This window comes from Siphateles boraxobius, unplaced genomic scaffold (assembly GCF_051911475.1).
Source record: "Siphateles boraxobius isolate OS27281-9 unplaced genomic scaffold, OSU_SipBor_1 5, whole genome shotgun sequence".
In the NCBI taxonomy this organism is placed as follows: Eukaryota; Metazoa; Chordata; class Actinopteri; order Cypriniformes; family Leuciscidae; genus Siphateles; species Siphateles boraxobius.
Genome location: NW_027509141.1, coordinates 26760821 through 26776472, shown reverse-complemented (window position 1 = coordinate 26776472; position 15652 = coordinate 26760821). Strand labels below are relative to the sequence as shown.

The 15652-nt window shown below is 45.4% G+C and overlaps 1 protein-coding gene across 2 annotated transcripts in view; it reads left to right on the top strand.

The window, feature by feature from the left end:
* Positions 1 to 15652, top strand: part of igsf21a (immunoglobin superfamily, member 21a) — a 299892-nt gene that overhangs the window by 206375 nt on the left and 77865 nt on the right. For both annotated transcript variants that reach the window (XM_077203639.1, XM_077203638.1), the window contains exon 4: positions 5632 to 5750. In XM_077203639.1, the coding sequence (XP_077059754.1) occupies positions 5632 to 5750 (119 nt within the window). The remainder of the gene's footprint in view (positions 1 to 5631; positions 5751 to 15652) is intronic.

Genomic DNA, 15652 nt, shown 5'->3' with positions numbered 1-15652 from the left:
GACCAAATAAGGAGGCGTTCTGCCAGATTGCAGAGATTGACCATCTGTCGAGATGACCTTCCGATAAGAGATGGTTCCCATCATTACTCCCTGCTGGTACCAGCCGGCCACTAACCAGGGCTGCAGAGCTGTTATGCAGGTCTGAGTCACTCTGATTTTCTGGCCGCCAGACACCCAGGCTCGGCGAGGCGCGCGAGCGTTCAACCAGCGTTGGAGCGGGCGCATGCGCAGTAGGCCCAGCTGGAGCACCACTGCAGCTGATGCCATACAGCCCAACATCCTTTGAAATGTTTTCAAAGGGAGAAAGCTGCCCTTCTGGAAAGATGCGGCTATGTGGCGAACACGGCGCGCGCGCTGTGTCGATAAACGAGCCGTCATGGTCACCGAGTCCAGTTCTATTCCTAAAAAGGAAATTGACTGGCTGGGCAGTAATGAGCTCTTGGTCCAGTTGACCGTGAGACCCAAGCTTTCCAGATGACTGAGAAGCACTGTTCTGTGAGATAGTAGTTCTGTCTCTGACTGTGCCAATATCAGCCAATCGTCCAGATAGTTCATTATGCGCAGCCCCTGACTTCTCAGGGGGGCGAGCGCCGCGTCCATGCACTTTGTAAATGTACGGGGTGCCAGGGACAGGCCGAACGGCAAGACGGTGTATTGATATGCCTGACCGTCGAAGGCGAATCTCAAAAATTGCCTGTGACGGGGTACTATCTGAATCTGAAAATAGGCATCCTTCAGATCTAGAGAGATAAACCAGTCCCTCGGGCGAACGTGCGCGAGGATGTTCCTGGTCGTAAGCATTTTGAACGGTCTTTTTGCAAGCACTTTGTTCAAATATCTCAGATCTAGGATAGGTCTGAAGGCTCCGTCCTTCTTGGGTATGAGAAAATATCGGCTGTAAAAGCCTGACTCGCTCAGAGAAGGCGGCACCTTTTCTATAGCCCCTTTGCACATCAGCTTTGCTATTTCTGCGTGAAGTAGGTGTGCTACTTCCGCATTCACTGTCGTTGCGGTCCGGGCTTGAAAGCGCGGGGGATTGCGAATGAATTGAAGTGCATAGCCCTGCTTTATTGTGCTCAACACCCATTCTGAAATCCCTGGGATTGTTTCCCACGCAGCTATGTGAGCCGCCAGGGGGCGAATGGCCTCCGGGTTCAGACCGCCGCCATTTGCGGGCTTGTGAAACTGAACCGGAGCCGAGAGCGCGGCGCGCGCGCTCTCGGTTCTGGACAATGGCCGCTCGCTGACCGCCGAGACCGGCTGACTTATGTGAGATGTCCCGATCATAAGGGATGGGGAACATACTTTTACCACACTTTGACGCGCGAGCAGCGCTCTGGGCGGGAGAGCTCTCTGTATACGTGAGCGCGCGCACGCGGGCACGAGACTTACAACTGTATCTGACGCCCCGATCATAGTAGATGGGGAGCGCTTTATTAACGCCCTGTGTTTTGTGATAACACTTAAACGCACAGGCGGGGCCCGGGGGGAGGTTTGTGTTAGCAAGCGTGAGCGCTCTCTGGCGGGCAAGAGACTTACGTTCATAACCTGCTTCTTTGATCGTGTAACAGAGCGGGCAGATAGTGGGCACAGACCTGTGGACACATTTCTTACATTCAACACTCGAGCGGCTTTTCTGCGCTTTATGAGAGTGTGCTCTGTGAGTGACACAGGGTTTGGAGTGCTTATGTGTAGGGGTGAACACTGGGGCGTGGGCACATTCACTACACTTAAAACACTGACGGCGTGAGCCGGACCAGACATTATACTCTTTTTGAGAATTCTCTGGGTCGCCGTGAAAACGGCGTTTGTGTGCAGGCGAGAGGGTGAATAAACCGGCTCGTTGGCTGCTAGTTGAACCACTGCAGTAGCCTGTTCGAAGGGGACTGACAGGGAAATGAACTTTGACGGCGGTCCGGCCACAGCGGGACACGCGGGTCTTTTCTCTCTCGCTGTTAGGAGGGCTTCGCGTGCTCAGACTTCAGCGTGAGTCTCTGCCGAGGCCCTCTGGGGGGCGGCGGTCTGCGACGGCTGTCTGAGCGCGATCTAGGGCGGCCTCCCTGACGTCGCTGCGAAGGCTGATGCTGAGGCTGTGCTGGACGCTGGGTGCTGATTCGCACAGGAGGCTGGCTTTGTCTCTCGCGAGAGCGGCCTGTGGCGGAACTCGAGCGTCGCGGCAGGAAGAGGTTCATGGCCTGCGTGGTCTTTTGCACCATAGAGAAGCGGTCAACGATCCTGTTCACCGCTGGGCCGAAGAGACCAGTGGGGGAAAGCGGCGTGTTTAGAAAGGTGGCTCGCTCAGTTTCCCTCATATCCGCGAGCGTTAACCAGAGGTGCCTCTCCGTCACGGTTAACGCGGCCATGGCTCGTCCGATGGCTTAGGCTGCGGCTTTGGTGGCGCGGAGAGAGAGATCCGTAGCGCTTCTCAAATCCGTAACCGCAGCTGGGTCCCGGCCCTTCTCATCCCATTCACGGAGGAGGTCGGCTTGCAGGATCTGAAGCACAGCCATCGAGTGTAGAGCAGACGCGGCCTGGCCGGAGGCGGCATAAGCGTGGCCGACCAAGGCGGAAGTGGCTCTGCAGGCTTTAGACGGGAGGGCTGACCGTGACCGCCATCTCGCGGAGGGCGGGCAAAGGTGCGCTGCGACCGCCTCTTCCACAGGGGGAATCGCTGTGTACCCTTTCTCGGCGGCGCCGTCCACTCGGGAGAGCGACGCGGAGGCCTGTGACTGAAGTCTAGCAGAAAACGGTGAATTCCACGACTTCGTCAGCTCCGCATGAAGTTCCGGCAGGAATGGAGCGGGCCTGGTTTCTGAAACTGCGAGGCGGCGACTTTGAAGGAAGCAGCCGTCGAGCCTGTTCGGCGCGGGTTCCTTCGGCAGCGACAACTCGAGCCCGAGACGGTCAACCGCTTGCGTCAGCAGGCGCATAAGTTCCGCGTCAGCTCCAGCGCGGGTACGGGCGGATTCCTGGATTGACGAGGAGGCGGAGTGAAGCGACCATTCCTAGCTGTCTGATGCCAGGATAGAGCAGCAGTCTTTTGTGACATGTCCCACGGACTCATCCTCCGAAGTGACGGCAGTGAGGCTCGTAAGCGGCAGCTGCGCGTCGGTGAGGAGAGGTGGGGAAGGCGAGAGCGAGGCTCGAGGGAGGTTCTCCGGCGAGCGCGTCGCTGTGGCCACAGGTTCCGGCTGTCTCAGGGAACGGCGCTTCTTTCTGCGCGGTCCCACAGGAGGCGGAGTGACTGCTGTGGTGTTGAATGCTTCGAGTCGAGCCCGCAGGGTCGACAGCGGAAGCTCCTCACAGAGCTCGCAGCCCCTGGACGCGAGGGCGAGCTCTGCGTGTTCCAGGCCCAGGCAGAGAGCGCAGATCAGGTGGCGGTCTCCGGCGCTGAGCGGGGCTTTACACGAGCCGCAGGAAGTGCGAGGCATTTTTAAAAAGACGCTCGCTGCTCTTTTAGAATAATAGCAAAAAAGGATACGTCGCCGGATAGCGTAGCTCGCACGGATGGCTGAAGGTGGCGAAGACGGCCGGCTTCCTCAGCGCTGTCCTGGCTGGCTGTTCGCTGTTCGACGGCGGCGGTGGCTTCTCTCAAATCCAGCGATGCGAAGAGCTCGCTGAAGAGTCGAAAAATCAGAGAATTCAGCCTACAGCCCCTATTTTATATGCTAAGCCACGCCTATCTGGCGGGCTGTGACGCTATAAAGGCGCGGGCGCCCCTCATTGGGCGTGACGTCACGCCGGGCGCACTGGTAGGCTGCAGCAGTTGCCCGCAGGGCAGCCAATGAGCACGCGAGATGGCCTGCACTAGGTCTGCTAGCTGCTGCACTGCGTTGACAAGTTATACAAAATTAAGGATAATTTTTGGCTTCAGTATCTCGAGAAGATGAATCTTTCCCGTAGCGTAAGCTAAACTTACGCAATACGAGAGAACCTCTCGTAAGAGAACCCACAGTTGGCACAAGCAGTTCCCTCAAGAACTGATCGTGCTTGCTCTGAGCCCAAACATTAAACGCACAAGTTGAGTGTGTCATCTGGTCTCAATATCTATAATTGTTCTTACCTTTTTCAGGTGATTGCAAATCAGACAAAACAGTCCCTGAAGACGAAAAGAGATGAGCTGTTCTCTAGGCGCCCCTTTTATATTTCTGGGTAGCACTAGTAGTGACATCATAGGTTGTTGCCGGTCAATTTTGATTGCCATGTTTGAATAGTTTTTCAGACAGCGGTTCACATGGAGGGCATTCCCCAATAGCGTCATCGACACAGTGTCTTGTTCCCTTTCAAAAGGGAAGTCTGTATTTTGCCTTTAAAATAAATGATACTCCCGTTCAAGAGTTTGGAAAGAATGCTTTTAGCGTGTATACATTTAAATTTATCAAAAATGTACCACAATTTCTTGAGCACCAAATCCGAATGATTTCTGAAGGATCATGTGACACTGGAGATTGGAGTAATTCAGCTTTGCCATCAAAGAATAAATTACATTTGAAAATGCATTCAAATAGAATATTTCACGATATTGTTTTTTTTTTTTTTTTTTTGATCAAATAAAATGGGCCTGGTGAGCATTAGAGACTTCTTTCACAAACATTAAAAAAATCATACTGACCCCAAACTTTTGAATGGCCTGCATCTGTAAATAAGATAATACATAAAATTACCTTAAAACATCACATTATTTGAAAAATAAACTCTTTGCCAATTGGGTATAAGTTCAAGATGTATTTTCTGCAGTTTTACGTTTTAACTAAATGCACCTGCATGGTTTATATATATATATATATATATATTGGAAGAACAAAACAAAAAAAGACTTTTGTAGTCTAGTGCTCAAAATTAGGCATCTTTATAGATTTTAAGATGAAACTTGGCCCAAATTTTCTAATCTATTTTTATGGTTTTCAGCAACAGCCATTTTTACCCAGCCAGTACAGTTAGTCTCCTATTTGTTTTATTTAGGGCCCTGAGAGAGATAGATACAAAGATAAAGAGAGGAACAGAATGAAATAGGTAAAAGCTACAAAAATGGACCACAGGGTCGAGCATCTGTGCACCTCTACCAGCCATTGTCAGCAGTCTACCCCTCTCTGTGGGCTTAGGAAGGACAATTGTCCTCAATTTTGGTCTACCTGCAGCTGAAAATCTCACTTTGATTTGCATTGTAGTCCGTGTTCAGAATAAAGAATACAGCCTTTGACTCTTTGGAGAAGTCTGTATTATAATAAACACTTATTTTGTATACTTTATAATTTCCTTTGGAGTCGTGTAGAGATGTGATATTGCTTTTCTAAACAAATGGATTTCCAAAAATGTATTTTCACTTTGCAGATAAAAAAGGACTGAAGTATAATTTGAGGTTAGAACCAAAACCATATATAAAGCCCATAATATCACAGAGTCTTGAGGGCAGGACTTGAAAAACGAAATAACTGCCTGCTGATTCTTTATAATTATTGGTAGAATACATTTTTTCTGAGTAGATCTATTATAGTAGCTTGGCACACACACACACACACACACACACACACACACACACACACACACACACACACACACACACAAATCATATTCAGTCTTTGAGTCACTGAAAATGTCTTACAGTAAATACATTTTTATCTTTTTTCATAGGCTCCCAGAGGTCCGGATCTCAGACAACGGACCTTATGAATGCCATGTAGGAATCTATGACCGAGCAACAAGGGAGAAGGTCGTCCTGGCATCAGGGAACGTTTTGCTCACGGTCATGTGTGAGTATAAATGCAGTGAAATGTTCTGTTTTGTATTTTCTCTCCATTGAGTGAGTGGAACAGTGTGTGCTGATTTGAAGCCATCTTCAATTGGGATAAACACGAATGGAACAGTATGTTCAGGATTAAGTAGACCATCATTTGCACAGATCAACTTTTGGCATTATGTAGTTGGCAGAAATGTTGACCCAAGGGTGGTGTTGCACCCAGAAGCTGACCTACAATATTTTGCGCTGTCCTTTAACTCGCCACCCATGGCTTTGAAATGCTTTATCCTGTGTTTGTTATTTGGAAGTCTGCTGTATTTTCTCTGTTAGAGCTTGAGAATTTGGGCCAGAATGGGGTGATCATTACGGCTGACTGTCTCTATGTGATAAGGACCTTTGAATGGGAGGTAGAGTAGCGTGTGTGTGTGTGTGTGTGTGTGTGTGTGTGTGTGTGTGTGTGTGTGTGTGTGTGTGTGTGTGTGTGTGTGTGTGTGTGTGTGTGTGTGTGTGTGTGTGTGTGTGTGTGTGTAATTCATGGCATTTCACTTTGAACTTCCCCACTCGCTGCTTATATTCATGCTGTGCTTTAAAGCATCATTTGGGAAACTCTGAGGCGATGAAAAGGCAAAGATTACAAAGAGAGCTGATTTGCTTTTAATCGTTGTACACATGTTCCTATCTTGTAGTTATTTTTTGGTAATATTTTATAACAGCTTCCCTGATGTTTATAAATAAGACAAACAAATCTTATTTGAACATTATTTAATGCTTTGCGGATCATACAGATATGTAGTTTAAAATGTTAAACATTTGTATCAGTGTTTTTTTTTTTTTTATCATTGATATACTATTATAGTTTTTGTAAATATTTTGAATCAGATTTTATTTTTGTTTTCTTTTTAATTTTAATTGTATTTTTTTCATATGTTTGAGTGTTTTTCTCATTCATATTATATATATATATATATATATATATATATATATATATATATATATATTATATATATTTTTTTTTAATTATTATTATTAGTTTTAGTTTTTTTTATTTTAGTACTTTTTAAAGGTGCACTGTGTAATTTTTAGTCGCATCTAGTGGTGAGGTTGCGAATTGCAACCAACAGAAGTTATGGTGGCTGACAGAAAAATATGTCGTCTGAGACAGCAGAGAGTAGCCAGTTAAGCAATGAGGTTTCTTTACAAAGAAAAAGTAAGAAATTATGTTTACTTAATTATTCAGAAAAACCATATGTTATTGTGAATACTATTGTTACTTATTCATCATTGTGTCAGTGTTTTATTCGCTTGCTTCTTTGCACGAAGAACAACATAGTGACAAAGAGCGTCTGTCCGTTTAGGGCTACTGTAGAAACATGTTGGCGCATTTCAGTGTAAGGAGATCCGCGGTGTATGTAGATAGAAATGGCTCATTCTAAGGTAATACAAACATAAAGGTTCATTAAGTAAGGTCTTTATACACCACTGAAAACATAGTTATGTATATGATATTGCATTTCTGCATTTACATTTACATTTAGTCATTTAGCAGACGCTTTTATCCAAAGCGACTTACATCTGAGGACTAAAGCAAGCGAGTCATCGTGAAGAGGGAAGAATGACGCAAGAAGTGCTCAAAATACAAAGTTCAGGCATTGTTCAGAGTATTATTTTTTATTTTTTATGTTAAGTTCTCACGGAAGTTTTCAGTTGTCTTTTGAATGCTGTCAGGGATTCTGCATTACGGACGAGGGTGGGGAGATTGTTTGTCAACAGATTTTTTTTTATTTCTTTTTTTATGTTAAGTACTCACGGAAGAGATGAGTTTTCAGTTGTCTTTTAAATGCTGTCAGGGATTCTGCATTACGGACGAGGGTGGGGAGATTTCTGACAACAGATCCTCCCAAATATTGGACAATGCATCTTTAATGATTATTTTTAGTTATAATTTAGTATTAGGTAACTATAATAACCATGTATTTCATATTCATATTCCAAGATAATCTTTTAAAGTGTTACCATTTAAAAAAAAATTGGCATTGATTACTAGCTTGGTTTGATAGATCTCATTAGCAATTCTCTCTGTCTCCAAATCAGCTGCGACAGAGAGATTGTTTATGATTGTTCGAAGATGTTCCCTTTCATCTCTTGCTTTAACCTCCGCGTACGTCTAAAACAAGGACCCCAGACATTTATGTACACTCTACACTCTCCCTATAGCCATTTAATGACAGCCAGCCTATCTGAGTATGTCAACGTTCATCCACCGGTCTGAGATGCAGCTTGGCGTTAATAAGGAACCTCATCATTCGGCCCATTGTTAAATTGATCAAATAAGAAAGTGTGTGGTCCTTAGGCTGATATTTCTATCCTGGAAAGCTGCTGAACTCTCTGATAAGACAGACTGGAAGTCGATGAAAAGCTCCAGAAGGGGTGACGTGAATAAACATGCCTCTGAATAAAGAACGTCACTTCCAGACCCTTCAGCTGGAGAACACAACCCTGTATGAATGAATTACACTGCCAGAAGGAAGTCATGTCGATGGTTAGCATTCATGTTAATGGCTGCTCTTTATCAATATGAGATGTTTTGAAGAATTTAGCTCGTAATTGCTTAGGAACCAAAATAAAGTGTGTGTGCCTTGTCTAGCTGACACACGTAAATCCCTACACCTCTACAAGGGAAGACGGATAGCCTCTAGCATTGTGGCTAATTGCCATCTAAGCTGAAACAGAATTATTCATAACCTATTAGTGTGGCAAGTTCAACGGGTAAAGGAGAGAAGAAGAAAAAAACATGACGAGCAAGAGAATAAAAATGAGTGAAAAAAAAGTTCATTAGTAGGAAGCCTTGCGCAGATGGTATTTTAATTTGCTAAAGGACGTCATAAATAAGAATGTCCATTTTAATGAATTTTTGCCTAGAAATTCAATAATTTGCTTTTTAAGCCTAGACTTCAAATTATTGGGGGTGATTCACCTTCATGCTAATTCAAAAGTCTAGGGTGACTCTACCATGAACTTCAACTTTAGAAATGGTTTATGTGAGTAGAACTGTATGGGTTACATTTGCAAACCCTGTACTATGAAAAACAAACTATACTTTAAACTTAAGAATCAATAACAATTCATCATTTAAACATAATTTGATGAATTAGTCCATGATCAATAGGAAATGTACACAAATATGTTTGCTTTCAAGTAGTGTTACATGAATTTCTGCTAGTCAGATAGCATTGATGTTTGTAAAAATGGCAAATATAGTCTCATTACAGAAAAAGAGCATTTTTGCATTAAAAAGAATGACAATGATTTAATTTAAATTCTCACAGCACTATTTTGGTGCATTTTACACCTGGTTAAACTGTTTTGCAGGTGGTGAGCAGATAAGACATTGATTGTGTGCTAAGTATATATTTTTTGTTATCCGTCCAAAAAAGAGGAACTCATTGGCAAAGGTCACAGGAAAGTGGCACAACACATGTATGCAGCTGTACATAGCAGCTTAGTTTGATGGTATATTTTTATATAACTGTTTTCATGACCTTTCAATGAAATACAAGGAATATTAACAGATTCCCTTTTAGTCAGTGTGGAAAATGTGCTCTGTTCTCTCACTGCTTATGTTTGTCCTGTCATTCGCGGCTGTGGGGCCATCGATTGCCTTATCATTGACAAACAGAGATGTCCTCATCTCATTATAATGATGATGTTTGTACTCACTCATTTCATAATAAGTCTGGTCCACATATCTCCAACTGGATTTGTCGACTCATCTCAGGCTGACAGGCCACCAATGTCAGCATTTACACGTCTATACTTCTAGCCACTTATTTATTTGAAATTGATGCATACAATTCTTTTCTTGAGGCTAAACGTTATGCTAAACTGCATCACTTAAAGTAGCATTTAATACCAAAGGAGATGACCTAAGACAAACCTGTGAAGTAAGTCCGCTGAGCAAGTAATTAGTTCAATTAAATGCTATATTCAGTAAAAGCAGTCCCTCTGGCTGTAAAGGCTTAAAGTTGAAAAAAAGCTCTTCTGAATTAAGCCAAATTAATTTATTTTGTCCACTACCACCCTTTAACTGACATGAAGTTAATTTAATGAACCAAGAATAATTGAGGAGAAGACAATGTAAACTAAAAGGGTTACTAAAGTGCGCTTTAGGTTAGGGGAGAGTGGGGTGATTTGTGCCAGGGGGGAAGTTGATCCACCCCTTGTTTCTGGAAAACCATAGGAACAATTGGTCATGTGACCACATAATTTTGAAAAGCCATCCATTTTACATTTCCTCCAAAGAAGAGAGACACATGGCATGAGATGTAAGCACGTTTTAGCTCAAACAAAATGTTTTTTTTCCTTTCAAAGTAAAATTTCTATGATTAAGGTTTTTTGATTGTAGTATCTGAACAATTATTGACAAGTTTAAAAAAAAATCACACATGTCTTAGGGCTTTAACAGGCTACACAATGAGTCTATAGAGTTAGCATGATGTTAGCTCTTAACTGCTGGATCATGCTAGTTTTTCAAACTTGTGGGTCTGGGGTGATTTGTGCCAAAGGGCCTGGGTTAAATTGTGCCAGTGGCACCCCCACTTATAATTATTTTCAACATATTATTAATTTGTAATTGTACATTGTACTCTTACATTTTAGCGCTTAAACTATGTGACATTCTTTTAGACCAAAACTTGGTGGTACAGGCAGAAGGGAGCAGAAGTTTATATTCCCCTGCAGCATTGAATAGTGGGATGTTAAGTAGTAGGCCAGACCACCTACCTACATACTCACAGGGGATAATCTGGAGAAGTGAGGAGATGGGCATGGCTCATCAGTGTTTGACTTAGGCCTACCTGCCATTTGTTTAATTTAGCTAACACTGATTTCAGTTTTGAATTTGCAGTATGTTATTAAAGAGTTTTATTAAGTTTTTAAGTGGCCCAAGTAACAATAGGATGTTTAGAAATTAGCCTAGTCACTTTATTCTTATATGTTACATAATTGACAGACAGCGTTCAATGTATGTCAACAGGCATCTATTGCCAAAGCCTTCATTCACAAATATCATATATTGTGTATTTAAGTGGACTTATTCCAACAGTTTAATAGGGTATCCAAATATCCAAATAACCCTTACATTTGTATTTTTGTATTGAATTTGTCTTGCTTTCATATAGCATTACAGTTCAGAACATTAAAATGTTCTGTTTTACTTCAGAAATCACTGGCACAATTTACCCCAACGTATTCCCCCAAAGGCACAACTTACCCCGCACCAGGGGCAAGTTGTGCCACGAGACCACTTTTTTCCCAAAAGCTATATTTCTGAAACAATTTATTTCAGACCCAAAGTTATTGTTCTCAGGGATGCAACACATCCTGAAATATATGTACATCCTTAAGTTGGAGGCATTACTGTCATGGCCTCACTTTAAAGTCACTTTGAGTAAAAACTGGCACAACTCACCCCACTTTCCCTACATATTACAACATTCATGTATTACTGGCTACATACAGTCCAAAATGCTTTATATATATAATATAATATTAATATGTATCTATATAATATTATGTAGATACATGTTGTGGGGCAGTCATGGCCTCATGGTTAGAGAGTCAGACTGGTAACCTGAAGATTGCGGGTCCAATTCTCAATATATGCAGGGAATGACTAAGGTGCCCTTGAGCAATCAGTAAAGTTAGTTTTATTTAATAAAGAGGTTTGTTCATGTTTTCTCTCAATAACTGAGCAGTAATTCATCAAATGATGAATGATAGAGAAGAATGAGCACACTTGTATTTTGGGAACAATGCTTTACAGGTTTAGCATAGTATGCTAAATTGTGGTGGCTTCTTTTGTAATCTAGCACTCTGGTCTGCAAAATAGAGGTTGTGGAGTGCAGATTGTGTTCACGCTAAATTTCTGGGTGTGTTTGCACAGTGATCTGATTTACATAATTCCTTTAGTGAAGCGGGCATTAAAACATCACGGACAGAGCATAAAAGCAAACAACACTATCAGTGAGTACACAGCTCATTCTTAGTGAATTCCCCCCTAGGGCACAAACGTAATTAGAACTCAAGGATCATCCCATGCTAATTCAAATCTTTTGGTTACCAATAAAGATCTTTAACCAGCGGAACTAGGTTACACTACACCTCCTGTTAGCAATTATGTATGTAGAAAGGAAATTGCAATTACCAACTGATCTTGCTTTTCAGTTCAGTTTAGTAGAGACTAAAATATTCAAAGCACTAAACCTGCTTAGACTATCTTGCCCGAAACATCTCTATATTTTGACTTTGTGTTCACATCACGCAAGCATGCGCATACTTTGTTTTAACCTTTGAAAAGTGCAAGGAGGTAATTGAGAGGACATCCTTCATAAGACAGTAGGGCCTTATATGCATACTCATTCAAAAAAGAGAAAACAAGAGATCTGGAGGCAAAGAGAACGATGAGCCATGGGGTGCTCTGGGGAGCAGTTACTGCTTCATCCCATAAACGGGTATTCACTTCAATTACGGTGCCCAACTTTAATCAAGCAGTGTGTATATATAGCCGTGCAGCTTTTATAAATGGAGGGACTAATGACACCTTGCTGCAGCACAAACATGAAGGAGTTTGGAGACTGTGTTTGGTGCGGGAGCAGATGCAGTGCTGGTGGGGAGGGTTGACGGATAACCGTAGAGCGTTTATGAGAGTTTTTGTGTGTGTGTGTGTGTGTGTGTGTATCTGTGTGTCTGTGTGTGTGTGTGTGTGTGTGTGTGTGTGTGTGTGTGTGTGTGTGTGTGTGTGTGTGTGTGCGCGCATGCGCGCAGTGATCCTCATATGTTTGGGCCCAGACCAAGAGTCCCAGGCCTTGTCCTGAGACCGTGGAAGCGTGTCTGTTCCAAAAGGCCATGATATTGCTTTTCAGGTTGTTGCATTCATCATATCCATCTCCACACAGCAGAATGTACGCAAGGTTAACGTGGAGTTTTAGTCTTCTGTCTTCATCTGTCTTCTAAGCAAAATTTATTATTCTAAATCAGGGGTCGGCAACCTAAGGCACGCGTGCCAACACTGGCACGCGGAGGGTTAATCGCTGGCACGCAAACAAGCGCGAGAGGGGTGAATGTATTTCATTCAGATAAAGTAGCCTACCTCCCACCTATATACAGATCTACATATTGATGTAATAATTCCTTGTAGTAACAGCTTCTTTTATTAAGTTAGGAGTTATTAATATTATTAAAGTGTGAGTATTAAACTGCACAAGTCAATGAAAGCGTGCAGCTCTAACAAACCATTGGTCAGAGTGGTCGCGCTGACCACTGCGCATCAGCGCAAACAAGTTATCCAACTGACTCCTTAAAGCTTGTTCTGCTGTAAATAGTTAATGCTATAAATTTCAACTAAGTGTAAAGAGTCCTTATTAAACATTCCATACTAAAATGACTGCGAATCATGTGGAAACTCCGTTCATGCGTACCTGATCACTTCATGTTTTTCTCTGATTTGAAAGCTATCCAATCGTGAGACAAATGCCCTCTGATTGAGAGCACACTTTTACATATTCCAGATGAAAATGAACAAAATGCATATATGCATTATATATGCTTGTTGAAGTCACAAATGTAAATTTTACTCCTCCCAAATTGGTAAAAAAAAAAAAAAAAAAACCTTCCGAGTGTTATAACGGCTCCCGGTTTATAGATATGACAGCGCTGCTGCAACACGCATCTCTTCAGCAAGCCGACGTGCAAACTGCGCAAATGAAACTGAAAGTTTAGCTTACATTCTGAAGCTCAACACACAGTTGTCTTCATTAAAAGTAGTGAGATGCAGTTATGTTGCCAAGTGGAAGTATAACACTTTTAACAAAACTGAAAGAAGTCAGTAAAAACATGAATGTGTCACGGAACACACACTGGAGGCAGAAAATCCAAAAGCAGTAGTTTAATATAAAAGGGCAATCCAAACTCTTAGTCATCCAGGCAGGGGTCAAAAGTCCAATAAGGCAATCCAAAACATAAAATACAAACGAGAACCAGAATGATACAAATAACGGAAGTGTGGGGACATAATACCAGGACTCCGTGACACATACTGAAACAGACAGGGTTATATACACAGGGAATCACAATGATAATGGGGAATTGGCTGAGTGCAATGATCAGTGATAAGAAACAGCTGAGTGCAATGATGAGACAAAGGATCGTGGGAAATGTAGTTCATAAGTGAAGGACACCGTGGGAAAGGAGGACATCTAGTGGACATCAGGGGAACACAAACCCAACACTGTGACATAACCCCCCCTCTACGGAGCGGCTACCAGACGCTCCATGACAACAACAAGAAACACAGAAAACACAACACAATATAATACAAGAGGTTCAGGAGGGAGGTGGAACGGTGGAGGATCAGGGGGAGGGAAGGTGGGCCAGGTCCATGAAGGGAGACAGGAACAAGGAGTGAGGGTTTAACCGGGGACCGGGGCAAAACAAAAAATCTATCGGGCATCCAGGGGTAAACACAAAGTCTATCGGGATGCCAGGGCGAAACGCACAGTTCATCGGGAGGCCAGGGCGAGACGCAAAGTCCATCGGGCGGCCAGGGCGAGACGCAAAGTCCATCGGGCGGCCAGGGCGGCGAAGACCCCTCGGGCGGCCAGGGCGGCCCCTCGGGCGGCCAGGTCGGCGAAGACCCCTCGGGCGGCCAGGGCGGCGAAGACCCCTCGGGCGGCCAGGTCGGCGAAGACCCCTCGGGCGGCCAGGGCGGCGAAGACCCCTCGGGCGGCCAGGGCGGCGAAGACCCCTCGGGCGGCCAGGGCGGCGAAGACCCCTCGGGCGGCCAGGGCGGCGAAGACCCCTCGGGCGGCCAGGGCGGCGAAGACCCCTCGGGCGGCCAGGGCGGCGAAGACCCCTCGGGCGGCCAGGGCGGCGAAGACCCCTCGGGCGGCCAGGGCGGCGAAGACCCCTCGGGCGGCCAGGGCGGCGAAGACCCCTCGGGCGGCCAGGGCGGCGAAGACCCCTCGGGCGGCCAGGGCGGCGAAGACCCCTCGGGCGGCCAGGGCGGCGAAGACCCCTCGGGCGGCCAGGGCGGCGAAGACCCCTCGGGCGGCCAGGGCGGCGAAGACCCCTCGGGCGGCCAGGGCGGCGAAGACCCCTCGGGCGGCCAGGGCGGCGAAGACCCCTCGGGCGGCCAGGGCGGCGAAGACCCCTCGGGCGGCCAGGGCGGAGCAGACACCGGCTCAGGAACAGCAGACACCGGCTCAGGAACAGCAGACACCGGCTCAGGAACAGCAGACACCGGCTCAGGAACAGCAGACACCGGCTCAGGAACAGCAGACACCGGCTCAGGAACAGCAGACACCGGCTCAGGAACAGCAGACACCGGCTCAGGAACAGCAGACACCGGCTCAGGAACAGCAGACACCGGCTCAGGAACAGCAGACACCGGCTCAGGAACAGCAGACACCGGCTCAGGAACAGCAGACACCGGCTCAGGAACAGCAGACACCGGCTCAGGAACAGCAGACACCGGCTCAGGAACAGCCACAAGAACTGTAATAGTCACAAAAACAGACACAAACACAGAAACAGACACTGGCTCTGGAACAGACACTGGCTCTGGAACAGACACTGGCTCTGGAACAGACACTGGCTCTGGAACAGACACTGGCTCTGGAACAGACACTGGCTCTGGAACAGACACTGGCTCTGGAACAGACACTGGCTCTGGAACAGACACTGGCTCTGGAACAGACACTGGCTCTGGAACAGACACTGGCTCTGGAACAGACACTGGCTCTGGAACAGGCATTGGCTCAGCCTCCGGCTCTGGAACAGGCATTGGCTCAGCCTCCGGCTCTGGAACAGGCATTGGCTCAGCCTCCGGCTCTGGAACAGGCATTGGCTCAGCCTCCGGCT